The sequence below is a fragment of the Fonsecaea pedrosoi genome (assembly GCF_000835455.1).
Source record: "Fonsecaea pedrosoi CBS 271.37 unplaced genomic scaffold supercont1.1, whole genome shotgun sequence".
NCBI classification, from domain to species: Eukaryota; Fungi; Ascomycota; class Eurotiomycetes; order Chaetothyriales; family Herpotrichiellaceae; genus Fonsecaea; species Fonsecaea pedrosoi.
The window spans coordinates 4747092-4773611 of NW_013550615.1; the positions used below are offsets into that span (position 1 = coordinate 4747092).

At 53.1% G+C, this 26520-nt stretch overlaps 10 protein-coding genes across 10 annotated transcripts; 4 read left to right on the top strand and 6 right to left on the bottom strand.

Annotated features, from left to right (window-relative positions):
- Positions 1–289: 289 nt before the first annotated feature.
- Positions 290–4675, top strand: Z517_01718 (uncharacterized protein; the record flags this gene model as incomplete). Its single annotated transcript, XM_013434676.1, has 4 exons — positions 290–422; positions 476–1934; positions 2044–2834; positions 3420–4675. The coding sequence occupies 4 exons, from the start codon at positions 290–292 to the stop codon at positions 4673–4675; spliced, it is 3639 nt and encodes a 1212-aa protein (XP_013290130.1).
- Positions 4676–4958: 283 nt separating this feature from the next.
- Positions 4959–6803, bottom strand: Z517_01719 (uncharacterized protein; the record flags this gene model as incomplete). The annotated part of the gene is made up of 1 exon (XM_013434677.1): positions 4959–6803. The coding sequence occupies one exon, from the start codon at positions 6801–6803 to the stop codon at positions 4959–4961; it is 1845 nt and encodes a 614-aa protein (XP_013290131.1).
- A 437-nt stretch (positions 6804–7240) lies between these two features.
- On the bottom strand, positions 7241–7972 carry Z517_01720 (uncharacterized protein; the record flags this gene model as incomplete). Its single annotated transcript, XM_013434678.1, has 1 exon — positions 7241–7972. One exon carries the CDS (start codon positions 7970–7972, stop codon positions 7241–7243), a length of 732 nt encoding a protein of 243 aa, XP_013290132.1.
- Positions 7973–10815: 2843 nt separating this feature from the next.
- Positions 10816–11670, top strand: Z517_01721 (uncharacterized protein; the record flags this gene model as incomplete). Its single annotated transcript, XM_013434679.1, has 2 exons — positions 10816–11296; positions 11351–11670. 2 exons carry the CDS (start codon positions 10816–10818, stop codon positions 11668–11670), a joined length of 801 nt encoding a protein of 266 aa, XP_013290133.1.
- Positions 11671–11691: 21 nt separating this feature from the next.
- Z517_01722 (uncharacterized protein) lies at positions 11692–13899 on the bottom strand (the record flags this gene model as incomplete). The annotated part of the gene is made up of 1 exon (XM_013434680.1): positions 11692–13899. One exon carries the CDS (start codon positions 13897–13899, stop codon positions 11692–11694), a length of 2208 nt encoding a protein of 735 aa, XP_013290134.1.
- Positions 13900–14705: 806 nt separating this feature from the next.
- Positions 14706–18359, bottom strand: Z517_01723 (uncharacterized protein; the record flags this gene model as incomplete). Its single annotated transcript, XM_013434681.1, has 5 exons — positions 14706–16039; positions 16152–16245; positions 16294–17065; positions 17115–18007; positions 18066–18359. The coding sequence occupies 5 exons, from the start codon at positions 18357–18359 to the stop codon at positions 14706–14708; spliced, it is 3387 nt and encodes a 1128-aa protein (XP_013290135.1).
- Positions 18360–19528: 1169 nt separating this feature from the next.
- On the top strand, positions 19529–19895 carry Z517_01724 (uncharacterized protein; the record flags this gene model as incomplete). The annotated part of the gene is made up of 2 exons (XM_013434682.1): positions 19529–19562; positions 19636–19895. 2 exons carry the CDS (start codon positions 19529–19531, stop codon positions 19893–19895), a joined length of 294 nt encoding a protein of 97 aa, XP_013290136.1.
- Positions 19896–20402: 507 nt separating this feature from the next.
- Z517_01725 (uncharacterized protein) lies at positions 20403–20921 on the bottom strand (the record flags this gene model as incomplete). Its single annotated transcript, XM_013434683.1, has 1 exon — positions 20403–20921. One exon carries the CDS (start codon positions 20919–20921, stop codon positions 20403–20405), a length of 519 nt encoding a protein of 172 aa, XP_013290137.1.
- A 799-nt stretch (positions 20922–21720) lies between these two features.
- Z517_01726 (uncharacterized protein) lies at positions 21721–23357 on the bottom strand (the record flags this gene model as incomplete). Its single annotated transcript, XM_013434684.1, has 2 exons — positions 21721–22717; positions 22825–23357. 2 exons carry the CDS (start codon positions 23355–23357, stop codon positions 21721–21723), a joined length of 1530 nt encoding a protein of 509 aa, XP_013290138.1.
- A 544-nt stretch (positions 23358–23901) lies between these two features.
- On the top strand, positions 23902–26434 carry Z517_01727 (uncharacterized protein; the record flags this gene model as incomplete). Its single annotated transcript, XM_013434685.1, has 6 exons — positions 23902–24103; positions 24168–24824; positions 24896–25222; positions 25324–25653; positions 25766–26066; positions 26164–26434. 6 exons carry the CDS (start codon positions 23902–23904, stop codon positions 26432–26434), a joined length of 2088 nt encoding a protein of 695 aa, XP_013290139.1.
- Positions 26435–26520: the final 86 nt, after the last annotated feature.

Below are 26520 nucleotides of genomic sequence, written 5' to 3' on the forward strand. Positions count from 1 at the left end.
TCAAGCGAGCACGAGTCGGGCGTATTGGCCCCATCCTTCAGGATCTTTGCCCTGGCCAGGCCTTGGGCTGACAGGAGACCAAAAAATCCCGCCTTAACACTTTTTGCTTGGTGTTTGATGTTTTTTTCCTCTCGAGGTAAGTCCCTTTTCATTTATTGACCCGGGGGCCCTTTTTACTCGCAAAGAATCCTGTCCAGGATAGAAGAAAAAAAGAGCAAGTGTCGAGTGAGAGAGATTGATAGCCAATGTACCTGTTGAGATGCGACAATCTCCAGCTTGTTCTTATGTAATGTCTCTCCTGTTATGGGTCACGACTCAGATCTTCTGGGCGGGGCGAGCATTCGGCGCTGTTGCCCGATCAGAAACCGGCTATAGCCATCCTTGCGAACATGTTGCCGCCATATTCGACGCTGTCAACTATGGTACATTACCCCTCTCAATCCGCGTCAGATTCGCTGCTAAAGGCAATTTTTAGGTGACGGCTCACCGGACCTACTCAGCCCAGAGGTGGCATATGAATGCCTAAACTCGGTGCCCGTGGTTCAAGGAGATGCGGCAGCCTTGATCAATGGCCTTCGAGGCTATCTCGAGATGCAAAGTACTCTCGACTACTTGGCGGCGCCGACCACCGGATGGCTTTTTCCACCTGTCGACATCCTCGACACCCTGGATCAAATTGGACAGAAGGTCATGAACAATGAGTACTCGAGCGAGTATGACCTGCAGGTTGATCTGCATACCATGTCACTGCTGGGAAAGGACGACCACTTGATGACCAAAGGTCCAATAATGAGGGCACTGACTTTCCACCGGTTCCCCACCATCACTTACTTGGTGTCCCTGTCCGAAGATGGAATAGAATATCCATCGGTCTATCTTTTTGGGGATCGATACGAGTTTGACGACGATGGTCAGCTACGGGTCCGAACTGGCGGGGACTACTCGGCCATCACAAAGATCAATGGTCTCGACGTCCAGGAATTTCTGCAGACCGAATCACTGACCGGCACGTCCCAAGATCCAGACGCTTTATACAACGGCCTGCTGTATCCCTACGGGTTTTTCGGGAGTCCAGAATTCTACCCCGGAACAGACACAAACTTGACGTTTCAAAACGGCTCCATCAGAGCGTACCAAAACTACTTTGACTGGGGACCCAATAATTTTTCGGACATCGTCGACGGGGAAACAATGTACAACATGTTTTTCCAGACGGTGGATCTCAGCGACGAGTCTGACGACTCTGGCGAGTCTGCACAGGTGAAACGAAAAGTCAAGCGTCAGTCGCCCGTACCTTCTGTGATATCCGACGACGCTGGTGCCTTTACGGGCTACTGGGGTGGCGATCTCCCGGATGATGTTGCTGTCCTGACCATCACCAGCTTTTCGCCCGACGACGACGGTGGTTCAGACGTCAACTCCCAGGAGATCCTGCAAGAAATCCTGGCGTCGGCGAAAGAGAACGGCAAAGACCATCTCATCATCGACCTGCGGACGAACGGCGGTGGATCCGTCCGTTTGTGCCTCGAGACGATGGTGCAGCTGTTTCCCGACACGCCTCCCGACACCAAATCCAGCCTGAGAGCCAACGGCGCGCAGAAAGCCCTCGTCGACTACTTCAGCGAGCAGACGGACATTGCCCAGGACGCCAACCCCAACACGGGTCTCGACGAGGAAGAAATCTACGCCGAGTACTGGAACTCGCCGTGGGCTTATCAGACGGTCATGTCGCCGAGTGTCAAGCCGTTTGACAGCGCCGACCAATTCTACGGCCCTTATCGCGAGGGTCCGGGGTATTTCACCTCGTACTTTCAGGAAAACTATACCAACAACGAATACTCGATGATTGACCATTCGGATCTGAACATCACTCAAGCCGATCCTCGGGCAGAGCGGCCTTTTGCGGCAGAAAACATCATCATCTTGACCGATGGGTAAGTAGTTCCCCACGTGCTTCTCTTTGCGAGAAACAAACCTCCCGATACTTCCTCTCCTCCGTTGCCCTATCACTGGCAAGCCATTTGACTGACACCGCTGTCGCAGGTACTGTGCGTCTGCATGCTCGATTTTCGTCGAGCACTTGAAGAACGAGTTCCGCGTCATGAGCATCGTCGTCGGCGGGCGGCCACAGAGCGGGCCCATGCAGACGATCGGCGGCGTCCGAGGCAGCCGGCTCTTTTCATACGACTTCCTGGCGTATCTGGTAGAAGCTTACACGGAACAAATCACGGCGAACCCAAAGTCGGCGGACGCGCAGTTCGAGGACTGGAACCTGGGCCCCGCCGAGCGCTTTGGGACGGGCCTCCGCGTCAACGGCTTCAACGCCTACCGCATGGGCGAGCCGCACAACATCCCGCTCCACTTCGCGTACGAGGCTGCCGACTGCCGGATCTGGTACACGCCCGAGATGATCGCGGACGACACGGCGCTGTGGAACCGGGTGGCCGAGCTGGCGTTTTCGAACCGCGACGGCAACGTGATTGACTCGCCCTACTGCGTCGAGGGCAGCACCAAGCACCCGACCAGCATCAGCGGCGGCGTGCGACAGGGCGACCTGGGCCCGCAGACGCCGCCGAAAAGCGCCTTCCCGCAGTACACAGGGTGGATCCTGAACGGGACCAGCCTGACGCAGAAGAATCTGGGGCGTGCCCATGGATTCGGGCCCGGAGTGCTCGAGGGCGGTGGGTACAGCGACGACAACGACAGCGGGAACAAAAGTGGGAGCGACAAGGACGACGCCGTCGTCATCGACCCAGTCGCGCTGCAGAATTTCAAGGACATGTGTTCAGAGTCGATCACGGAGGAGCAGTGGTTTGTCAAGCTCATGTGTCTGAGTATGCAGTGACGCTTTTTTCAAATGAACAGGGCCCTCACTTTCTGTCTCTATACAGATATATATATCTATACCTTTTTTTTTGGCTTGCAGAAAGAGACCAACCATCTCGGCTCGGCGCAGTAGGTGTTCAAGGGGCGTTTTCGCACGAAGTTATAGGCTGGCTGCGACTATGGTGAAAAGGGGGTTTGGAGGGGTTTCTATAATGTCCGTGTGTGGATGTCTCGGGTCCTTCTGTGAGTCTTTTACAAATATTTAGTCTATCCATACATTTTCGCGCAGGTTCAACTCTATAAATGTGGTGCTGCAACCCAGTACTAGACTTTGGCTCCTTGAATCATCGCGTTACAGGATAGACGTGGCTAAACAAGACACGAAGATATAAAGGCATGTAGAAGTGTGCAACGGCGATCTGCCTTGCCAAGACTGGTCGCCAAAGCTCCATACAGCGAGCCTCATCCATCATTCATTCCATTCATCCATCCACCAGCCTTGAGGACAAAAGGTCAGGGAGCAATCGAAGCATATGGACAACAAGACAACGTCACTTTAAAAACCTCCCGCTAAAGAGGATACTTGGTAGTAGGAGGGGATGGCATGTGCGTCTCCCCGACCCATCTGACGCGATACCTGCTACGCACCAGTCCACCGTCATTGTCACCATCCACGTTTTCCACGACTGTGACGGGGTCGAGAACCATGAAAACGATGGCATCGAAGGCCCGAATCCGCATCGTCTTCGACTGGGACGGCACCCTCACCACACGCGACACCCTCCACGTCGTCGCGGCCATCGGCTACAGAACTAACAAGCACCGGGTACCACCGCCCCCGTCGTGGGACCAGATCGTCCAGGCCTACATGGCGGACTACACGCGCCATCAGGATGCGTACCGTCCCCCCAGCCAGGACCGGCGCACGATACCCCTCGAGAGTGCCTGGCTGGCTAGTCTGAGGGGGGTCGAGGTGCGGAGTGTCCAGAGGGTGGTGGACGCGGGGATCTTCGCCGATGTCACCGAAGGGGATGTTTGGAGGGAGGCGGAGGGGGCGGTTCGAAATGGCGAGGTACGGCTCAGGGAAGGGTGGTGGGACGTTCTTACTGCTGCAAGTCCAGGTCCAGATGCAGGTCGCGGCAGCAGTCATGTTGAGTGTGATGAGAGTGTGCCCGTGCCGGCGGTGGCAGGTTCTCCATCCGTCGCCATCATCAGCGTCAACTGGAGCGCCGCGTTCATAAGAGCATGTCTATCAGCAGCGACTACCACAGCACCCACAGAGGCAGCAGACCTCAAGCACGAACCCTCATCACAGACCCAAGCCACGGTAGTAAACTCGCTGCCCATACTCGCCAACAACCTCCTCCCCTGCTCACCCCGGGACAATGACTACTCAATGACAGTGACACCTGCTGGTGGTGCCGGAATCCACACCAGCGGTGACAAACTTGCCGCACTGCAGCATCTCCAACGCCTGCACCGGAATGAAGACCGCGAAAGCCGAGGCGAAAGCCAAGGGGAAAGTCAAGGTGACATAGTCATCTACGTCGGCGACTCGCCCACCGACTTCGACTGCCTCGTCTCCGCCGACGTGGGCGTCTGTGTCCGCGACGAGCCCTTGGGTAGTGGCCAGCGCGAACTGCAAGAGACGCTGGAGAGAGTCGGCGTCGAGGTGCTGAGGCTCGATTTAGGCGAGTGGGTCAGGTTTCGTCGCGAGTCGGGTCGACAAGTGAGAGCCGAGGGAGGAGGAGGAGACAATAAGAAAGTGGTCGTTTGGTGGGTGGCAGATCTGAGGGAGGTGGCGCGCTTCGTTGACGCGTATGGCAGATACGATCGAGATGTGACTTAGTATATATATATGAGTGAGTGAGTGAGTGAGTGAGTGAGTTCGACGAGTCATTGATGTACAAGACAGCCGGAGCTAACAGATCGCGCGGTTCACCACTGAGCAAGGTAAATTTTCTCTATTCGTAAACTCACAACCAAGCGTACGAGTTTCCATTGTCGCATTCTGCACCAAGTTCTCGCGTTCTCGCAAACCATGGCTCGCCGATAGGGCTGTTCCAAAGACCAACAAACGCCTCGCTAACCAACAAACCCAAACCATCCACTTTCGTCCAACTTCTCCCCACTCAGGCGGCGACGTCAATGCCAAACATCTCGTGGTCCGCCGCAATCTTCTTCTTGAACATCCCCAAGTCCGAGATCAGCGCTTCCATCTCGGCCTGCATCTCGGCGGCGTCGTCGTCTACCTCGGACTCCGTGTCCACCTCGTCGCTAGAAGCCGTGTCATCTTCATAGATCATGTCTGGCGTCGGCGCCCTAGACCTCTCGTAGACCGATTCAGTTTCGGTTTCCTCCTTGTTGATGACGATCGGGTTCTTGAGCTCGTCCAGCACGAGCTTCAAGTGAATGCTCAAGGCCTCCTTCTCTTCCTCCAGCTGTCGCACCTTGGACTCTGAAATCGCCAGCTTCTCTTCCATGATCTGCAGCATGTTTTCGTACTTGGTCGTAAATTCACGAATCTTCTCCGACTGAGCCTCGGCGGTCTCTTGCACGGCCTTCATCACAGAGGCACTACCATTTTGTTGTTGCTGGCTCAGCGTCCATCTCAGCGCGCGGATTGTCTCCTGCATTTCGTTGATCTGGGCGTCTTTCTCAGCCGACGAGACATGGTCTTGGTTGATAATAGCCTTGGTGCGGATATGTTTGGCCTGGTCAGCATATCGGAGAGTTGACAGGGTCTCGTCGTAGTCTGACGGGGCTATGCAAGCAATCATGGCAGTCTTTGAATTTCCTCCCAGCGAATCCTTCAGCAACCAAGTCAGAATCGAGTCACGGTACGGCACAATGTCGCGATTGCCCCGTTTTGCGTGCTGTGTTCGACCATGTTTGGGATCGGCGAGTGCCGCAATCACTCTGCCTAAGGTAGTCAGTGACTTGTTGATGTTTCCACCTTCTCGGAGCCTCTGCCCTGTGGCCTCGGTGGCTTTGGCACGCTCCGACCCGGCCAAATCCACCAGTCTTATTCGAGCCAATCTTTCGGTGGTCTCGTCTGTACGGTAGTCGTGGTGGATTTGTTTGAGCATGATGGTGAAGACGGCATGTGACCGGGAAGACGTGTCATTCATTTTGGTCGAAGCAGTGGTCCGGGAGCTGTCGCCCATTCGCATGTACTTGAGAATCTCGCCGTAATTCTTGACCTGGATTTCCGTCAAATCCTTGACATAAGGCCCTTCGGTCGGAGATTCGCGGATTTTGAGGTATTGCGGCGGTTCGGTCCGGGGCTGGAACAAATCCCGTACGTGCTCATTGTAGACTTCAAAGTATGACACTCGAACACTGTAGCTGATGTTGGCGCTCTCGTTGGACTCGATGCGTTGGAACAAGTCTTCACAGGTTCGCGGGATCAAGCCGGGCTGCTCTGGGGTGCCCATCATGGTATAACTCTTGCCCGAGCCCGTCTGGCCGTACGCAAAGATGCACGTGTGGTAGCCTTCAAAGTTGTGGTCCAGAAACTCCTCTCCCAAGCAATTGTAGACGTCCTCTTGTGTGGCATAGTGATCGTCCCGCGTATTGTGCGACCAGAAAGAATTGTCAAACGTAAACAACTTCTCCTCCACGACCTTTCTCGTCTGTGCTCGTGCATTTGCAGGGTCAGACGACGGCGGTACTAGCAGCTTCGTCGACTGCGTGCGAGGGTTCATCTCAATCAGGCATCTTGCGCCTCTGTCAATTTCTACCGTACGGTGATTAGCAGCAGCTGACTGAGAGATCATAGTTTCCTTACCGCGGGGAAGAAACGCCCTGACTCTGACGACGACCTTGACATTGCCACCGGGATTCATGGTGCTGTTTGTCGGTGTCAAGGGGACACTCACAGGCGTCTTGGACCTGAGAGAGGGACTCGAGGCGGTCGAGTGTGTGGGTGTTTTTGATCGTGCGTCATGGGGATATGTGCGTGAGGGCGGCACCATTGTCGAAGTCCGGTCGAGAAGAAGAATGCACTCTTTGATGACAGCGCGATATCTGCAGTGGAGGGAAACATACATGAAATAACGGTGAGCTAATGGGGGGGGCTAGGTTTGCTGTGGTGATCGGGGGGGGGGGGGGGTTGCTGGTTGGATCAGACCCGCGTGGGTTTGGATGACAGTTTCAGGTTAGATCCAAACAATGACGTTGCCGCGCCCGGGGAGTTTTGGTTGCACGCCTGCACCTTGGACCCTGCGCCCCCCACAACTTAGCGGGATGCCTTTAAGTACCTCGTACTGAACACCTCGTACAAGGATTAAAGGGTGATTAATAGGCATTAGAGATACTCTACCTGCTCCCCAGAACTCTCTCGCCCTGTACGCCAAACGCCATACCCCAACACCGCCCAAACTCTATCTCAACACAAAAATGCAGCCCGTTATCATAGCTCTTCGATTTTCCGCTTCGTCCCTTTTGTCCCATTGGTGCCCAACAATCGCGACACGCCGGTTTGTGAGTCCTCTGGTCCATCTTTGATCTCGTCTTGGTCTAGTTCGTTCTCACCAGAAGGTGAACGAGGAAGCCGTATTTGGGTGGCATCGCTCTTCTCCTCAGACAGCACGCCGAGACCCACTTCCATCTCGATGTAATGCTCCTCCTCGTCTGATACGTGGTCAATTCTTCTGTCAACCACTCCTCCACCGTTGTCGAGTTCCGCATTTGCTTGCCGTAGTTGTGGCAGGAAACTCTGCAAACGAGACTTGAGGTCCGATGCTGGAGCAGGTAACGTGGTGAATTGCGGCACTCCTGAGTCGCTGGCATCGAGATGATCCTCGACACCCTCATTTTCGTCCTCGGCCTCGTCCTCGCTGTCCTGATCCTCTTCCTCAGACGACTCTTCGCTGTCGGAATCCTCGGAATCTGAAGACGATGTCGTCTCGTCATCCTCGTCTTCGTCTCCGCTTTGGCCGTCGCCGGCAGATCTCTCTGTAGGTGGTGGATTGGTGTGTTTTAATAATCGATGAGCAAGTCGGGACGTTGGTAGGCGTACAGACGAGGACGACGAGGAACTTGAAGAGTCTTCGTCATCTTCGATCGGACTAGATTGATCGAGCAGTGGCGTTCCGTGGGTTCGCCGTTGCTTTGCCGGTCGACTCTCTTTCTGGTCTGGCATGATTGCTATAGTTCAGACAATGTGCTTATGTTTTCTTGCCAGGGAAATGGGATGGTATCTCTGCGAAATCCTCTATCAACTGCTCGATTCAGATGCTGATGCTGGTTGATGTAATTTCAAAAGACAGAAATTCTGGGCTCTTGGCGCGCCGATCCATCGTGAACCAACCATGCCGCTGCAGGTTTAGTGATGATAGAACCAAGCGAGCAACTGAATCAATGCGTATAGCATTAATCTCTGGAAATAATCCAACGAGCATATCGTGCATGGCAAAAAGAAAGGAGGGACTCTCGGCTCTGGACGTCCATAGAGTTATTTCACACCTCGGCGGATTCCGTGGCACCGTTCAGCAGCATTTTACAACGTCAAGTGCGAAGAACGAAGAGTCAAGGCCAGGATCAGAGGTAGTCCACAGCACGATCACGCTAATATATAAAGACCAAAAGTTTCTCCAGGCTATGCTATACATATCTCTCTGCAAACAGTCCAGTATACCAAGGTCTATATGATAGGTCTGAGCACCATAAAGTCCTCTTTTCCCTTGACAGGGTATATAGGCCACATACAAGCTGACGTCCGTACCTCAACTTAGTCCAAGGTAACATGGCAACTGGCCAAGCAGTAACAACGTGATTCTGACCCAAAGAAACCCATTGGGAGATATACTCCATGACAAGTAAAGGGGTACCCTCCAGAATGGTCACAAGTGACTGCTCTGTACCCACCATGTAGGCCAAGTCTCGTGTTGACTTCAGAAATAGAAACAACTAACAGCGCAAAGTATGACAGGGGACGAATGGGATCAACTTTGCAGACGAATGGAGGATGGGTAGGTACGCATCCTCGGTTCCCAAAGGCGTGGCGAACTTCTTCCACAGAAAGACTTGGAGAAAACCGATCCGATCATATCGATGGATCCATTAAAGTGACTTGTATGGTCAAACTCCAATCGCTTTGCTGGAAAAAGGCACCGGTTTCATTGACATCAGGACGTGGATATTTGGCCGAGATGCCGGGGCAGTAGTCGTGGGCGCTAACACACAGTGATGATGAGCAGGGTTGCCACGCGATGGGCGGTTTCCTTGAGAGATCTGAAACGTTCAGGTTGCAGAGCGGATCATGGACGAGTCGTTCATGCACAGGAGTTGCGTAGACTGTTAGTAGTGATGATGGCGGTTCGGGTGTTTCGTGCGACGTGCTTAAGCGCCAGGAAACAAGTTGGCACCCGAATGGATGTGTGAGTGAGATGATGAGACGTGCTCTTTGAGGCGTATACTCTACAGTACCACGGATCTCGTATACGGCGGAGCATAGAACTTGGCGAGTCGCATTAAGCTTGACCTCACCTCACCTAGCCTCATCGCTGTCTGCTCCGCAGTCATCGTCCCATTTCATCTCTGTACTCGAACAGCACACCTTTCATTTGTTGAGAGAACGATGGGGGCAGTGCTACTGTGCCATACCATGCGATGCTATGTTGTCTTCTGTTGAGTTGCGTTGCGTTGTGCTGTGCAACCTCCCTAAGCGCCCACCCACTCTCCTAACCGCCGCAGCCTCGTCCAATGAACGAACGCATGTCTCATCTGTGTCCACTACGACTTGGTCACAGTCACCACCTACTCGGAGGCCCTCCTGTCCAAGTATGTCCCAAGTACATCTTGTACCACTGCTCTGAAACTCTGTCACTGGATCTTGAATCAGAAAAGCCCGTAGTCTTCCATGCATATCCAACCTACCTATGAATATCCAGTTGGCAGAACATCCTCTTTTTGAGGTACTCAGGTATGACTGTGTAGCCAGTCACTATGTACTATATTCGAACACTCGACATCCACGCCCACCCCCACCAGGCGCGTAAAACTGAAGAGTAGCTTGCAATGTGGTACTTGAAACCTCCACAAATGTGTTTGTTCATGTACTCACACACCCGGCCCCTGGATGATGTTTCAGGATCTCGAAAACACCCTCTCCAACAGAGAGACACACCTCCATCGAATCCGCCGTTCCGGCGCGTAAACGACGCAAACCCACAACCTATCTTCTCCCTCCTCTCTCGCCCCGACCTCCACCGGCTCTTTTCTCAACCCTGTCTGTGACTCGACTTCCGCTCGGTTATGCATATCAGATGACGACGACACCGACCCCCAGCTTCGCTCTAACCCACTGAGGCACCCCTAACCCCCCGATGGTTCGCTATCCGCTACCCGCTGCCCTGTTTGCACTGTCCTGTGTCCTGCTCGGTGTCCAGGTCCCCGAGCTAGTCGACACACGTACTTACGTACGTTTACTGTCCTCTTTTTCTCTTTTAGATTCCTGCATGCAGGAGTACCAGTGTACGTGTACGTGTATGATTCTGGGCATGACCACGACCATGGGCACAGGCATAGGGCCCATCCACCGGAGTGGAGGTCATCAAGCAAAGCAGAGCCGACCAGCAAATCGCAAGACAAGGGATTATACTTTTCTGGGGTACTTGCATACATACAGTACATACATACTCCGTATCTAGGCAGGTAGGTAGGTACCTAAGTAGGTAGGTCGCATGGACAAGGGAAGAGGGAAGAAAACGACCCCATTCCCGGCCATCACTCGTCAATCGTCACTTGAACTTTATATATTTTTGGACTTGCACCGAACTTTCTGACGGATCGATGAAAAAAAGGTATTTTTGCATTTTCCGTTTTTGCATCTTCCATTATTCTCGATTCTCCTAAAATTCTACATCTCTTCAAGCTAACCGCTGACATTGCTCGCTTGAGACAACGGCCGTTTGAACCCGCTTGTTGCTCTGCTGCTGCTCCTAGCATCTCTCAAGCTTCTGCCTCACAGTCATGCCGTTCACAATGACAGCAACTGTTCCTCAAGGCACCTCTTCACCTGTAACTCCTGCCACCAGCAATGCCATCGACAATCTTCGGCCCTCGTTGCCACGCCGCTCCTCTTCCCTGCATAAACAAGTCATAGCAAAACTCCGTCCTCTGCCATTCCAATACCGCTGGTCGGTTTGGCACTCCAAATCTCACCTCCAGCCTACCAGCCAACAGTCACCCGATGCATATCGATTGACCATGTTGGTTGATTCGGTGGCCGACATTGGCACCTTCTACCGCATTTTCAACAACCTGCCCTGGTCGCAGATCAAGCAAAAAGACAGCATTCATATTTTTCGCTCCGGAGTCCAGCCGTTGTGGGAAGACGAGGAGAATCGCAGAGGCGGGCGCTGGCTGATTCGGGTTCGCCCAGAGGAGGGAAAAGATGTCAGGTGTTGGGAGGAGATATGTTTGCTGTGCTGTGGTGGAGAATTGCAGGCCGCTATTGCCCGAGGTTTGTCTCAGTCCCGACTTGATCGTTTTATCTCTTAGTGACCTCGTGGCATAGAACGTGACCATATCCTCGGAATGTCCTTTTCGCCCCGGCAATATTTCACACACATCTCAATATGGACCAAGAAAGGTGACAATCTGACAAGTATCATGTTGATGGAACGTGCCATCCTCGCCGGCTTGTCGCCCGACCTCAGACCCAGATCAAGCACCGACTTCAACTACCGGAGACATGCGGAGAAGATGGACCTGCATACTCTGCAATTCCAAGGTCGACAATCTCAGATAAACGCTCAAGCCCAAGCCCAAGCACCAGTTTTGCACGGATCAACCGTCAGACAACCCGTCCGTGTACGAGCCTTGACAGTTGTCTGAGAAACAAGGTCTGCTTCTCAATTACCGACCTGGAACATAGCGGTCAATCGGTACCGGATCGCGATCTCGGCGATCGTTTCTGTCACTTTCGCGTCTCCGGTCATCACGGCGGTCGTCCCGTCGGTCATCGCGTCGATCATCGCGGCGGTCATCCTTTCTTTCATCGCGTCGATCATCACGACGCCGACTTCGATCTCGTCGGTCCCGGTCTCTTGACCGATCTCTTTCACGCTCCCTCTCTCGATCACGATCACGATCCCGATCCCTGTCACGGTCGCGCTCCCGTTCCCGATCTCGCTCTCGATCCCGCTCGCGGTCGCGGTCTCGCTCTCTATCGCGCTCTCTGTCTCGGTCGCGAGGTCGGTCGGCTTCTCGATCGCGTTCCCTCTCCCGATACCTATCTCGGTCACGATCGCGATCGCGGTCTCGGTTCTGGTCTCGGTCGCGATCTCTATCCCGATCCCGATCCCTATCTCTGTCCCTCTCCCTGTCTTTGTCCCTCTCTCTTTCCTTCGACCGATTACGCTCGCGGTCTCGATCACGATCTCCAACGGTACGATCGCGTTCCCGGTCTGCAACTGTGCGATCACGCTCCCGATCTCCCTCGTCATCTCGATCCTTATCACTGCGATGACTATCGTACTTTCTCCGCGGCTCCCGTTCATGATCTCTGTCCAGATCTCGGGTGCGACGTCTTTGTCGATCACGTTCCCGCTCTTCTTCAGTACGATGGACCCCGCCTCCAGGCACATAGCGGTCGATACCGACTGGCGATGCTGAGCGAGGTCTTCTTTCCCGGACGACGCGTTTCTCTTCTTTGGGAGATGGTGAATCGCGTTGGCTTCGGGCTTCACCTTCCTCGCGGTCTTTGTTGGGTTCCTGAGGGCGAGATGGTTCTGGCTTTTCTTTCTCCGGAATTAGCGATTTTCTGTCGCGGGATCTGCTTCGGCGATCAGACTCTCGTTTGTGGCTTTCTCGGGATCTCTCTCGGCGGTCAGGCTCCCGTTTGTGGCTTTCTCGCGACTTATCTCTGCGGTCAGGCTCTCGCTTGTAGCTCTCTCGAGATCTGTCTCGGCGATCAGGCTCCCGTTTGTAGCTTTCTCTAGATTTGTCCCGGCGGTGAGAATGTCGATCCGATGTGACATGTTTGCGCAAGCTGCTGTGCGCTTCGGACTTGTCGAAAATATACTCGTGTCTCTGCTTGGACTTCTCCGCCATTTGTTTGCCTTCGCTCAGCAGTAGCTCGAGAGCGGTGGCTTCCAAATCCTTTTCGTCGGTGGGAACATCTTTGGCAGTGGTTGATGGTGCAAGCGAATCTCGCCGATCAGTGCTCTTCCGGCTTGTTCGTTCGTGGTCACGATCTTTGTCGCGTTCCCGCTCCCGTTCACGGTCACGGTCACGATCACGATCGCGGTCTCTCTCTCTGTCGCGTTCCTTCTCGTACCGGGCATATCGTTCTCGTCTCTCTTCTTCACGCTTTCTATGTCTCTCGTCCCTGGCCTTGACCCGTTCGGCTTCCCGCTCCTCTTCCTCCTTTCGCCTCTTTTCGCGCTCGAGCCGACGCTCTTCCGCCTCTGCTTCACGTTTCTTCTTCTCCTCTTCCTCACGTTTCGCCTCTTCTTTCTTCCGCTTCCGCTCCTCTTCCAGCTTGATCTTGGCCTTGAGCTCCGCAGTCTCACGCAACAGCTGCTCCATGCGCGCCCTGTTCTTCTCCCTTTCCGCAGCCCGATTCTGAGTGTCAGCCTGGTATTGTTCATCGGTCTTGCCGCCCCGCTGCTCCTCTTCCGCCGCGACCTCGGGCCCGACATCTTCCCTGCGGATCTCACGCACCGCGTCGAGCACGGTGCTCAGGTGTTTCGCAATTTCCTGGTCGATCCTGGACTCGACATCCTGGTAGATGCCGCTGCGGTCCACAGCGCCTTGGATCAAGGTGGCTGCCTTGCCCCGTTCCCGACTGAGTAGATTGGGGTCTTTTTCAATCTCGGCCTCCGCGATGGCATGAATTTGATCAGTGAGCGCGGTCTTCGCATCCGACGTGTTGTACGAGGCCCATACTTGCTTGCGGAGACTATCGTAGCCGCCTTTTTTCTTGAACTTGAGCAGAAGCGCATCAATGGTGGATCGCTGTTCCTTGACCAGAGGGAGATCAGAGATCTTGAATCGAGGACGTAGTGAAAAGGGGATTGAGGACTCGACCGCAGGAGCATCTGCCATGACTGTGTCAGCCATGTTGGCGACGACGAGGCGATTTGCACCAAACTCGAGAGAAAATTTCTGGTGGTGGTTGAAGTGAGAGTCGGAAATCCCTGGATTTGAAGTTTAACGCGCGAGTTGCGCGTTTGGGTGCAAGTCACGTGCAAAGGACCCTTTACTACCGCCAAGCATTGAACCTGGAAGCGCACTATTTGACTATTTATCCACCAAGTGTCCAATTCAACCTGAGAAAGCTCTCTCTGTACCGAGTACAGCCAGATATCTACCCTTTATCTACTTAGCAACACATATAGCATGCTTTTAATCCGTCCGAACTGACGATTACAGTCCACCTTTTTAATATCCTTGCTGATGATGCGCCACCAGCTCCCGCACAGCGCCTAGCGTGACCCAAAGATAAAAGAGCTCGTGCTCTTCCAGTTCCCTTCCAGTTGTGGTGCCGGAGCTGTGTATCCAGCTTTGAAAACAATCCGTTCGATGCATCGGACACATGCGCCCTCCCACTGTTGAAATGCATCTTAGTGCTTTTCGCAGGCCTATTCCAGCCACGGCTTTTTACGCTCTTCTCCTGGGGTTGAGCGCATTTCGGTCGTATCGGTTTGAGGTAGGTTCCAGTGCTCTGTTCGCGACCTCCCCTTCAACGCTGCTATTAGACGTAGGAGTTCCTCTCTCCCACTGCGTTCGGCGTTCTGACTGAACAATCCGCACAAAGTTATCACCGCATCGAGGCCTCTCGTGAATGACATGCCATTGAGCAAATCTGATCTTCATGGAATTGTGCTCTCACACTCTTGGTGGAGGTCCTTAGTCCTCTTCCAGACTCATTCGCCGTCTTTTCGCTGGTCATTTTGTTGGATATCCGTGCTTCCTTCTTTCGGAGTCCTGTACTGTTCAAGTATCTTCCTCAAAGCGGTCCGTTTGATCGGCTTGGGAAGGAAGCCATTCATGCCCGCTTCGCGACAAGCTGTCCGATTGATTTCATGGTCAAATGCTGTCAGTGCGAGGATCGGAGCGTCAAATCCTAGTTCCCGTATCTTCTTTGTGGATTCGATGCCGTCCATGCGCGGCATTTGGATATCCATGAGAACTAGTGAGAAAGGCCGTGGCTTTTCATTCTCGCTGCCCATTTCAGAGTATGACTTTTGCACCACGTTGAAAGCTTCCTCCCCGTCCTCCGCCAGTGTTACGTCGTCCACCTTTTCCAGCTTAAGTAATTTGAGGATAACTTGTTGATTGACCGGATTATCTTCGGCGACAAGGACTTTGAGAGTAGAGATTTCGGCAGCAGTCCCTGAAGGTGGAGGTGGTGCCTTTTTCTCGATACTGTCTGCAGTCTTCACTTGGTCTCCTAGTTTCATCGGTGCCGGGTCATTTGCCTCATCCGGTGTCTTGACAGACATGATTGATGCGAGCCGGTTGTTTGGAGGGGGGACGTTCTGCCTTTTCTCTTGTAATGTCGGTTGAGCAACCGTATCCACTCTTTCTGAGCTCACGTTGCCATCTATCAGATACGGCTGAGAGAAACCCACAAGACGGGGCACGTCCAGCTGGGAGTCTTTGTCCTGTGTTGAATAGAGCGAAGTCTGTCTTGATCGGATAGGTTGTCGTGGTTCTCTTGACCTGCGAGATTTCGTACTGAAGCTTTCAAATTGTATGCTGCTGGATATACTTCCTGGTTTGGGTCGCGCGAGGGAGTCGGACACGGAGGGCACGGCCTCTTTGGTGTAACGCAGTGGTAGAGAAAGGGTGAACGTGCTTCCAATGTCGACAGTGCTCTTGAGGGTGATAGTGCCGCCCATCATGCCTGCGAGCTGCGAACATATAGCTAGCCCAAGGCCGACACCGCCATGCTTCTTGCTCAAAGCCAAGTCGCCTTGGACAAAGGGTTTGAAGATGTCTTGTTGTAAATGCTCCGGTATACCCGAACCCGTATCCTCGACCTCAAAATCGAACAATAAACCCTTCATCGATGACTTTGGCGGGACATATTCAGTATCTCGTCGCTGCAGTGCCTTTGAAGGCGTTGCTTGGCCAACTGTGGTGTTTGTATATGCCACTTGAGGCATGGCTTCGGGTTCCACAAATCCTCTGCATCGTATTCGCACTTCGACGACCCCTTTGACGGCCGTGAACTTCAGCGCGTTGCTTACGAGATCTGCGCACCAGTTAGAGGAACACGATCAAAATTAGAGCTTGCGAAACGCTCAAGGATGGTCTATGACGCCCATCATGATAACTAAAGCGGGCAACGCGAAATCTGCACTTACTCATCAGAATTTGCAGTATCCGATTTTTGTCCCCTCTTAATCCTAATTCCCTCAACGGCCCAAGATCGGCAGGTGCTTTGGCCAGAATACTCGTCTTCGGTTTCGCAATAGCGCCAGCCATATCATGTCTAGCAAGAATGACATCCTCGAGGTTGTCTTGATCAGTATCTCCGGTTGCGGTTGATTCTGTGCCGATGAAGACGACTCTCAAACTGATATCAGCTTCACGCGCTTGCTTCTCGAAAATGGATACAAGTTGTGAGCCAACATCCGAAAGTCGAAACGTGTCTTCTTCAATGGCAAAGTTTTGTCCAAAGGAACTGCGGCTGAAAGTCAGTAGGTCGTTGAGGAGGTGTAACAGCAGATCTGAAGACTTGTAGATGATCTTCAGGGACTGTCGGATGCTGCTGACGTCTTCCTCTTGCATGGCGATTGCACACATGCCAATAATACCGTTCAATGGTGTGCGGAGTTCATGAGAAACGTTTGCGATGAACAAGGTCTTGCTTTCGTTGGCAGCTTCAGCGGCATTTCGGCTTTGTTCCAGTTCTGCAGTTCTTTTCTTTACTCGGTGCTCAAGTCGTCCGTACTGGATCGTCAACTCGTCGGCCATTTCGTTGAAAGTTCGGGTCAAGTCCGTCAACTCGTCATGGACGACATGGTTGTGTTCGGGCACGCGCTCAGGGATCTTAAACACTCGCACTGGTCGAACGAAGGTCTTCTTTTTCGCGGACCTTTTGCAAAGACTGTGATTCATCCCCTTTTCCTGCATGAGGTCGGGTTTCATCAAAGCATTGTCGCTATCCGTGTCGGACGATTTTTCGGAGGGATCGTAAGCTTCATACGTAGTCACGGAATTCTCGGCCGCAGTTCTGAGAGCAATGATAGGCCTGACAGCAAAATGGGCAAGCGGACTGCGAGTGGATCAGTACATGCGAGGACATCTGGCTTTGCAGCACTCACAAGGTAACAAGGATGACTGCACCGACCACGCTGAAAATACAGGCTAGCACTGTATTCCGTAGGTGATTGATGGGAGCGACTACTTCACTGTGTGCCTGTCCAAAGACAACCACCCAATTAACAATGTCAGAAGAGACCTTGGCAAAGCCGGCGGATATCTTCTGGTTTTCCTCATTGTGCGTAGACATCAGCGCTCCCGCATTATTGAGCTCCCCAGTTTTGACGCACCAAGCCCGCAGCACAGCTGGGTAGGCTTTCATAGGGAAAGGAAGGTAAGGATCCTTGGCACGTAAAGGGTGGCGATCACCGTGAGGTGGTAGGACAAACCGTGTGGGAATATTGGAATTCGCAGGTTCTGAGCGACCAGTGATGTTCTCGGCATAGAGGTTGTCGGGGCGATCAGGGCCAATAATTACAACCTCTCCCGTCTTACCTAGTCCAACCGGAGACTCGACAATGTTATAAAGCGCTTTTCCGTCAACCACAACAGTGAGCCACCCAAGTACATCGATACGACTGGTGTTGTTGTTGATGGGCACTGTGAATGAGATGAGCGAGGTGCTGCTCTGAAGGGCGAGCGGACCGAGAAACAGCGTCGAGTTGTTGTCCAGCATCTTGCCCTCGTAGAAGACAAAGTTGTTATCGGATGGCTCATCGCCATAAGTGAGGTTAGGGTAGAGCTGGGGCGGGTACCCAGCGCTACCTTCGCCTAAGAGGACCGCAGATCGATTCTGATAAGAAAAAGGGAGCACGACCTTGCTGGCAGCTCCCCTCCCAGTTGCGCCAGTCAGTGCACCATCACCTCCATCGGACCGGGGCCGGCGAGGAAATACAGCAGCTTGAAGAAGAACTGCATCATCGGTCCCGCCAGACAGCGCATCCACAAGGTTGTTCTAGGTCGAGGTCAGTACTTTTGATGGTGGAGGCCGACGACTTTTGTCATTAACCTACCTGCATGGCATCGTACAGTTCCTGAGTGTCGTTGCCACTGTTGTAATCCTGGAGTAGGGACTGGAGAATATTCCGGGTGGCGATGGACTGTACGGATGTGCCTAGTAAACTGATGTCCTGGGCAACTTGAGTAGCCTTCAAGTTCGCCGTGACCGAGAGAGTTTCCCATTTTGCGTTGTTGAGACGATCCACAATCTGAACCCAGATCGACACGGTCAGTATGGTCAGTGACAACAGACTCGTGAGGCCGATGACCAGACATAGCTGTTCACGAATGCGAAGGTGGACCCTCATCGTGGCAGCGAGGGTGAAGAAGTTTGGCAGCGGGACAACGGAAGGACGGGCGGCGAATGGGAGATTGCGGGTGCGCAGTTGGCGTCAAGTCATTTCAGACGCGAGTTGATCAGGATGGCGGTATCCTTGTCACAGAAAGACGGTCGAATCTTCTGTCAATGGCATCCATGGCGGGACATTGAGAAGATGGTGTGTGTGAGATACAGACACAGAAGGATTCATTGATTTTTCCATGGTCTGATGGATAATGATGGAGGGTGCTGTGCTGATGGGCGGACGCGGAGGCTATTTTTTAGGCTTCGATGCCTGGGGCGCAGTTTCATAGGCGAACCCCTCGGGTCTAGTCTCAGCTTGTTCTTGCTTAGTCAACGGCAGCCAACCCGCCCATTGATCAGGAACAGCAACCCAAGAAGCCAATGAGCGAGTGGGAAATTGTCTTATGTCTTGGCAATCCCTAGTAAGCAAAAGGTAAGTGAGCGCCAGGTCCAGAGTTTCCAGTCCCTGACCGTTTGTACTCGGGACACTCTTAAATATGCGATTACCCTCTCTCACATAGTCTCAAGTCCCTGGAGGATGGAGGTTTCTCTCCCTTTTCATTGTGGTTTCCGTTGTGCATCTCAGTAGTTGTCAGCAGATCCTCACTGCAACCCCAGGATACACCCGGCCCCAAGTGGAATCTCGGTTTATCTTTCTTCCTTAAGTGGTCGGTCAAGTCCGGCCAGCTTCCCCTCCTACCCGCCATCATCTAGAGAGCATCCTGTGACTACGAGGCTAACGAGGGTGTGTATCGATATATGATAAACTGTAGCTATATAGCAAAGAGCAAACTCTCGTACGTTCCTTATGTTTTGTTCGGATTCAGCCTTGCCAGCAAGTAACGTGGCAGCGTGATAGAGCATGACTTTGGCACGTGATCACACCGTAGTACGGTCGAGTACAAAACCTGTCAAGAGCACTTTTAACTTGGCATCCAAAAAGTTGCCGTGAAAGGGTCTGTTCACCTGAGCTGCTCTCCAATCTCCGAGCTCTCTAACACCGCGACGACAACCTCATTCCACAATCCTGCCTTGCGATAACCATTCCCAACTACTGCGCCAGCTTTATTCCTGCTCCAGTGATAGGTTGCTGACACTGCTCCAACGCGCCCAAGGCGCGAAACATACACAATCATGGTTCACAAGATCCTGTTCTGGGCCGGTTTCGGTAAACACCTATCCCCCCCCTTGTACCTTGCCTAACAGGCCCTTTGGGTGTCGTTTTTTAACATTTCTACCAGGCATCGCCACACGCTTTGTCCAACTGGGGATAGAGATGAGACCATTCTTTCAACGCGGCACATTATGGGTGTACCCACTTTTTGCAAGCATCGGGGGATCCTTTGGTTATTGGTTGACGGGCGTTGAAGATAGACAAGTCAAGCTCCTCCAGCAGCGGAAACAGATTATAATCGAGAAGAGACGACGGAGAGCAGAGCGTGAAGCGGTTGCGGATGGGTCGCTCGCTGAAACCGCAGGCGTGCTGGCATCGACGAGTTAAAGCCACTAAACAAACAAACGAGGTGGATTATTGACACATGGGCAAGGTGTTCGTTGAAAATAGACCTGGAACTTGTTGTTCACGGCAAGTGGGCGAAATGAAGGGGGACAGAGCAAGGAGCTGCGACACCACACCACATCACATCACAACCTCACTACTACTACTATTATTATTGTACAAAGGCCTACAACGTTTTGTATGACACATGCCATATACAGCAGTCTCAAAAGTCACGATGACAAGGAGTGAAGACAGCTCTGGAATGGAGCAAATCCATCACTATTACACACAGACTTGCCTCTTGGACTGGTGGCCCCAGCGTGCGTGCAATGCTCGATTGTTTCCATGAAAGTGTGTTAGGACCAGCAAAGAGGATTTCGCAGACCAGACGGAACATCGGAGAAAGAGAAAATACCCATCCCCCTTGATTCCACTCGCGCATTGAATTCCTCGAGTCATCAACCTCCTGTACCTTGTCTCATTCACACCCCTCCTCCTGCCCTTCCGCTATGCCCTCGGCGGCGGCTCCTCGGGGTACGACTCTGCGCCTTCTGGAATGGGGACCAACGCGCTCTTTGTCCAGATGTGCGTTGCGCCGGTGAAGATGTCGCCGTCGATGCCCTCGAGACACCCACCCTTGACGGCGACGTAGCCCGAACTGCCCGTGGGCGCGACGCTGACGTTCATGATGCGCGTCCCGCACTTTTTGCAGTAGTAGCACTTTTTGGCCCGGCCGGACGTCGTGCGCGAGTGCTCGTAGACACCGATGACGGGAGACTCCGCATCCGCGGCGCCACCATTCTTGCCGTCGTTGTCGTTGTCTCTCCCAAGCGCCGAACTGGACGCAGACTCGTCCCCCGCAACGGAAACCTGGGAAAGCAGATCAAAGTGCGGGAAGATGGCCGAGATGCCAAACGCACTGGCGCTCTGGCGGCGGCACTCGTGGCAGTGGCAGATGTACCACTTGATGGGCTTTTCCGTGGGCGTGCGAAAGCGCACGGTGCCGCATTGGCAGCGACCTTCCATATTATTTTTCTTTTGTATGGCGAGGTGCGGGGTTTGGGCGATGATACAGGATATTGGTTATGTATGTTATTTTCCGAGGGAGACACAAATCATTTACCGGGAGATGTGGATAGATATTCTGATTCTCAACCCCAAGATGTGGATTCGGATTCGGATGTTCGATGCGAAGCGAGGTGAGTAAAAACCTGTAAAGGTACCGAGTATATGATATATAAGGGGACCGAGTAAGTCGCGTGTTAGCTACCAAAGTACATGCATACATACGAGGTAATATGTACAGGATCTCGCACAAAAAGAAACAGCCGATCAGTAGGTACTAGGTACCAGGGATGTAGGAATGCATTATGTAATGGGGATGGTGGTCTTGTAACAACTGCCGTGTATCTCGAGACCAAAAAAAACCCCAAGAAATTGCCCAGATTGTCTAGTTGGTGCTAGGCATTGCACCGAGTTCTGTCGACTAACCACGAGTTCATCGCTAATGTTTGTTGGGGGAATGGCAGAAATACATGCTGCTCTCCCTCCATACCCCCCTGCCTCTACACAGCCTTGTTTACAGCCTTGCGTACAGTGACATAATACATGTTACATTTCGTTATATGTTGTCTCGGTAACGGATCGTTGTCTATAGGAATATGTCCTGCTAGACACTGTGCCAAAGACTTTTAACACACGTTATTATGGCCATTAGATTCCATCCCAGCGCTCTGTCACATAAGTACACGGTATGTACTCTGAGTATGCTAAAGAAAACCAAAAACACAAGGGTCTACAGAACCGCGATGAGAGAAGGATATCATCAATGCGTGTCTCGCCAGTCCGACCGCTCTTCCATAAATTCTTCGACCTCCTTCTGGGCCCGTATAGACTTTGTCCAGGTCAACACCTTATCCAGGACATGGTCGACGCGCGCCGCCGAAAACCCCTCGTAGACCATGTCCCTCATATTCTCACTGGACGACTCGATCGCCTTGTTCATCTCGGACAGCAGCCCGACCAAGTCAGTGCACTGGTCAGAGACGGTCACTGCAGCCTTGTTATTAGTAGATGGCGCGTAAGATATGGCAGAAGAGCTGATCAGGTGGTCTAGCGACTGGATCCACAACTCGAGCTCTCTGATGCGCATCCGTCGTGCGGCTTCCAGTTGTCGGCTGGTGCTGCGCGGCAATGGGCTGAAGACGTACTTTAGGCCCTCCAACAGTTGCGGGACGGTTGGGACGACTGGCTTGAGGAAGGACGGTTGAGGTTTTGGAGTGAGACTCTGCTTGAGATCTGCCAGTGCCTTTGCACCTTGGGTTTGGCGCTTGATGTTGATCGCAACGATCTCAGGGGGAAGTTCTTTTCGAGGTTTCGGCGGTACCCGATGTCTAATAACCAGGGGAGGTGCTGTTGCTGCTGCATCGACTGCTGGCATGGCCCTAAATAAGAGGCTAGGCGTATGTTGAGGGATACCAGGAGCTATGGAAGAAGCTGCCAGACCTGCGAAGGTCGACCTCATGTCGGACATGCCGAGTGGAACACGGTGAGCGGCCACAGATCGGATCACTGGTGAAGGAACACTCTTAGGTCCCACAGGTGGTGGTGGTTCCGCCGCAAGGCCACTGAGACCACGAAAGGAGTTCTCGATGTCCATCTGAGCCGAATGGGGTGTTGTTCGTGTTGGCTCCAGCATCATCGAATGCATCGCTTCGACGAGAAGTGCGAGGGAGGAATTCGACTTGACCATGTCGTCGTGATATTGTTGTATCTTCTCGGCCTGGGCTTTGTTGTGGGCATGTATCTTTTCAGTTGCTGACCTGTCCCGGTCGATGTCAGCAATTTGAGTGATTGATGACCCGTTCCAGCCTTCAAGAACGGGGGAAAGGGGGGGGCAATGGATGGCGATCCCAGGGGACAACTTTACCAGTGAAAGGTACTCAGGACCAGGTTGATAGCATTGATGTGCGCTTGTAGTTTGTCGCGATATGCCTTCAACGAGTCCTTGTCGATATCCCATCTGATCTTTGCCCAGTTTGACGCGATGGCGTTTTTGAAGACCTTCCTTCTTTTCTGGCCTTTCCCAGAACCAGAACCAGCGCCCGACTCGACACCCTCGTTGTTCTCGTTGTTTTCCGACACCGTGGCCCCTTCGCGGTACTTCTTGGTCACATTGTCCAAGTCATCCAAGGTGACGGCGCAGTTCTGCACCATTTGATCCAGGGCCTGTTGCATTTCCCGTCCATGGCTGTCGTTGGATAGAGATGTCGAAGCTGCCTTTGAAATGTCCCCGGCGACATGGCGCAGATGACCCAGGGCACAATTTAACCCGAACAGCACGTCACTCAGCTCCTGCAGTTCGCGACTGGCATTCCGTCGGCCGGTGGTCAGAGTGTCGTAGAGCTTGTAGGACAGTTGCCCGAGCAGGATTATGTCGCCGATGCTGAAGCCGAAGGACATTGCCACTGTGAAGTTGAAGTTGAAGCTGAAGTTGAAGTCGGCCCGTCAGGCTGAATTGTCATGTGTGTCTGTGCCATGAATCAAACACGGGAAGGATGATATCAATGGACAGGACAAGGGTCTCCTCGTATGTCTCACGATAAAGACCAAGAGGGGGGGTGGGGGATGGTGTGTTGGACGAGGGGCCTGACTTGTGTTTCTTCATCCAATGTTGCCTTTTGACTTGGCTTGCATGATCAATTGAGCTGGCGATTGGCAGATTTCAAACCCCCCCCTGTAAGGATGGCACGGAGGGTTACAAGGATGGTTAAAGCGCTCGATAGGCAGACATGGGAAACCTTTTCAGTGCCAGTCCCTCTAACCGGTGAGGCTGAGCTGTGAAAAGCGAGATCCTGGGCGCTTGGACAATAAAGTGGCTGCCTTCTGTCCAGCCTTATAACATGGAAATGGTTCCTTGGAAACATCAATTCTTATCTGTCTGTCTAGCTGTTTCTATTCTTCTCTATCACACACACGAGGCTTAGCAGACAGTTAGCAGCAGATCATGGCCACGAGTGAACATGGCAAATCGCTTGAATCCACAGGTAGCGAAGTGCGTCTTCGCATCAAAGGCCTCAGACGCTATCTAGACGACGACGCACCAGAGCCTTCAAGCCCTGATGACGATATGCCGATTCCAGAATCAGAAGAAACCATTCTCCTACCTGGTGATATCCCGGTGTCAGAGCTGTGGACTAAGTTAGAAGGTCAGTCGTTATTCTAGACCTCTAGTGTGTTGTACGCAAAGAGAAGGGCCTGACCAGGTGGTAGAGCTGGGCTATGTTCTTCCCGACTCACTCTCTCGCAATGGAGAGAAGTGGAAACCCGGGCGCATCAAGCCTCAGCTCCACGAATTCGAGCAAATCACTGTGGTCCAGGATGACTTGCCCTCCGATCCCAGCAAGTCCATCCACATTGATGACAGACTCATTGCGTATGCCAATCGCCACTTCGGCCAGGCGATCCAGTTCAACGTCGGCGAGGATGACTCGAACCTCTATGGCACGAAGATCGACAGCCTCAAGGACTCGCGGGGGCTTGAGATCATCTTTCACCGGACGGTTAGAATGCCAGATGACGAGAAGCTTCACCAGCTACCTGGGTCGCTGGGAGCCTTTCCCCTCTACAGCGTTGAGGGATATGCCAACAAGTTGCCCAGTGCGATTGTGCAGGCAGGCGGAGTTTTCATGCCCATGTGGCAGCGAGAGGCACTTTGGATAAGCCTAGAAGCACGAATCGGCACGCGGTACGCTCTGAGATTCTCGGTGGGACGTATCAATGCCGTCTCTGGGGAGAAGATGGACCAAGAAAAGGATATCTCGGCCGATGGACAGGGGGTTCAAGACTATGTCGTCGTCCCGGGCCAGGAGTGGCTCGATGGGATCTGTGTCGCTCCCGGGATTGTGAGACAGTTTGTCGCCATGCCATGTAAGTTTCCCCCTTCCGTCCTCGTTCACTCCCGAGGCGTGGATGGATCTCATCTAATCAACCATTCACAGTGGGTTCTGGATACACTGTCGAGGGCCAAAAGACGGGGGAAGAGAAGCACGGGGGCCTGCAGATCGAGATCATCCCAGCCTTCCAGGAGAGATTGCGGACTTGGGCCAAAGACCAGACTGGAGACATAAAGGCCTCAGACCTGGAATACGGGCGACTCAACGAACACAGCACGCCACGCCAGTTGGGGTTCGGAGTTGGCAACACCATCAGGCTGTACCCAGAGAAGGCTGTCGAATACGTCCCAGCAACGGTGGCGGATATGGTTGGAGGAGCACAGGTAGACGAGGACTGTCCCGTGAGTATCTCTTGTTTACTGTCATGGAAATGTCGTTAATGTCAGGTCAGGTATTCGTACCAGAATACAGAGCTGCTCTGAGAAAGAATAGACTCAAATCTATGTTGTCAGGACGCAAGTACGAGTTGGGAGACATGAGTTCGTACAGTGATGCCCCTCGTCGTCCTCAGGGAGTATATCAATCTATCGAAAGCATGGGTGTCGAAAGTGCACTTGCAAATCATGGATTCGAGCATATGATGGCCACATCCTCCGCATATACTCGCGGTGAAAGCCTATCGATGGCAGACCAAGGCCTTCCAGCTCTTGCAGCCGCTGACGAAGGTTTCGACGCTGGCGAGTTCGAGGCTGCTACTTATCAGGACATGTCGAGAGAACCCCAAATGAATGCAGCAGAGTCCAAACCCACCATCACGACCAAAGACCTCAAGGCGATGGGACTGGCCGCTGGTGGAAAGCTCGGTGAGTGTACCCTTCAAGAAGACCCGTGAAGACTGATCACATCTTTGGTGATGGCCGCCCTGGTACAATTTTGGGACATGATGGTGGCTCATTTCTTCCTTCTTGCCCACAGTCCAAGACATATATCGCGACCACAATCCAGCGTCCATCTGGAACACCGAAGCTGCAAGGCTGGTCCATGTGCACATCCTGGACCCGGCGTCCTGCGAGGCCGTCACCCACGTCGTGCCCCCACCGCCGCCGATTGATGCCATGGGCTACGTCGAAGAGGGCGGCGCATTCTTCGTCGTGGAAGAGCAGCCCGAGAATCGCGTTGACGGGGGAGACTTTGACAACGTCAAGTCCGTCTCGGCCATGGATCAGCAAAAAGGTGTGCAGAGCGAGCCGTCGCTGGATCCATCACAGCCGACCCGGTGCAAGTGCGGTATCAGACTGTGTGACTGTGTGTAAGGAAGCAATCCAACTGACCTCTGTCGATTGGTCCTTTACTGACAAAACCTCCCGGTGTAGCGTCCGCCCTTGCGACCACCAGTTCTGCAATGTCTGCGTTCGTGAAGTCGACCCGTTGGCAATTACCCGCAGCTTCACCTCCGCCGAACCCCCTTCGAGAGAGAAATGGTTCTGCCCGACTTGCAAGAGGGCGGTGTCCTATGTTGCGGGATTCTCGGCTCCCATGAACTTGCCCGGTGAGGAAACTGTCAGGGTCCGGGTGCCGGTTAATGTCCTCGAGGTCAAGGACGGCAGGGTTGCGTTCAAGAGTATTCAACAATCTAGGATCTGAGACGATTGGGTTGAAAGGTGTTTCTTGGGTACTTGTGATATGTTTGGGAATCAAAGTGCTGTTGCTTAATTTACCGTGAAGGAATA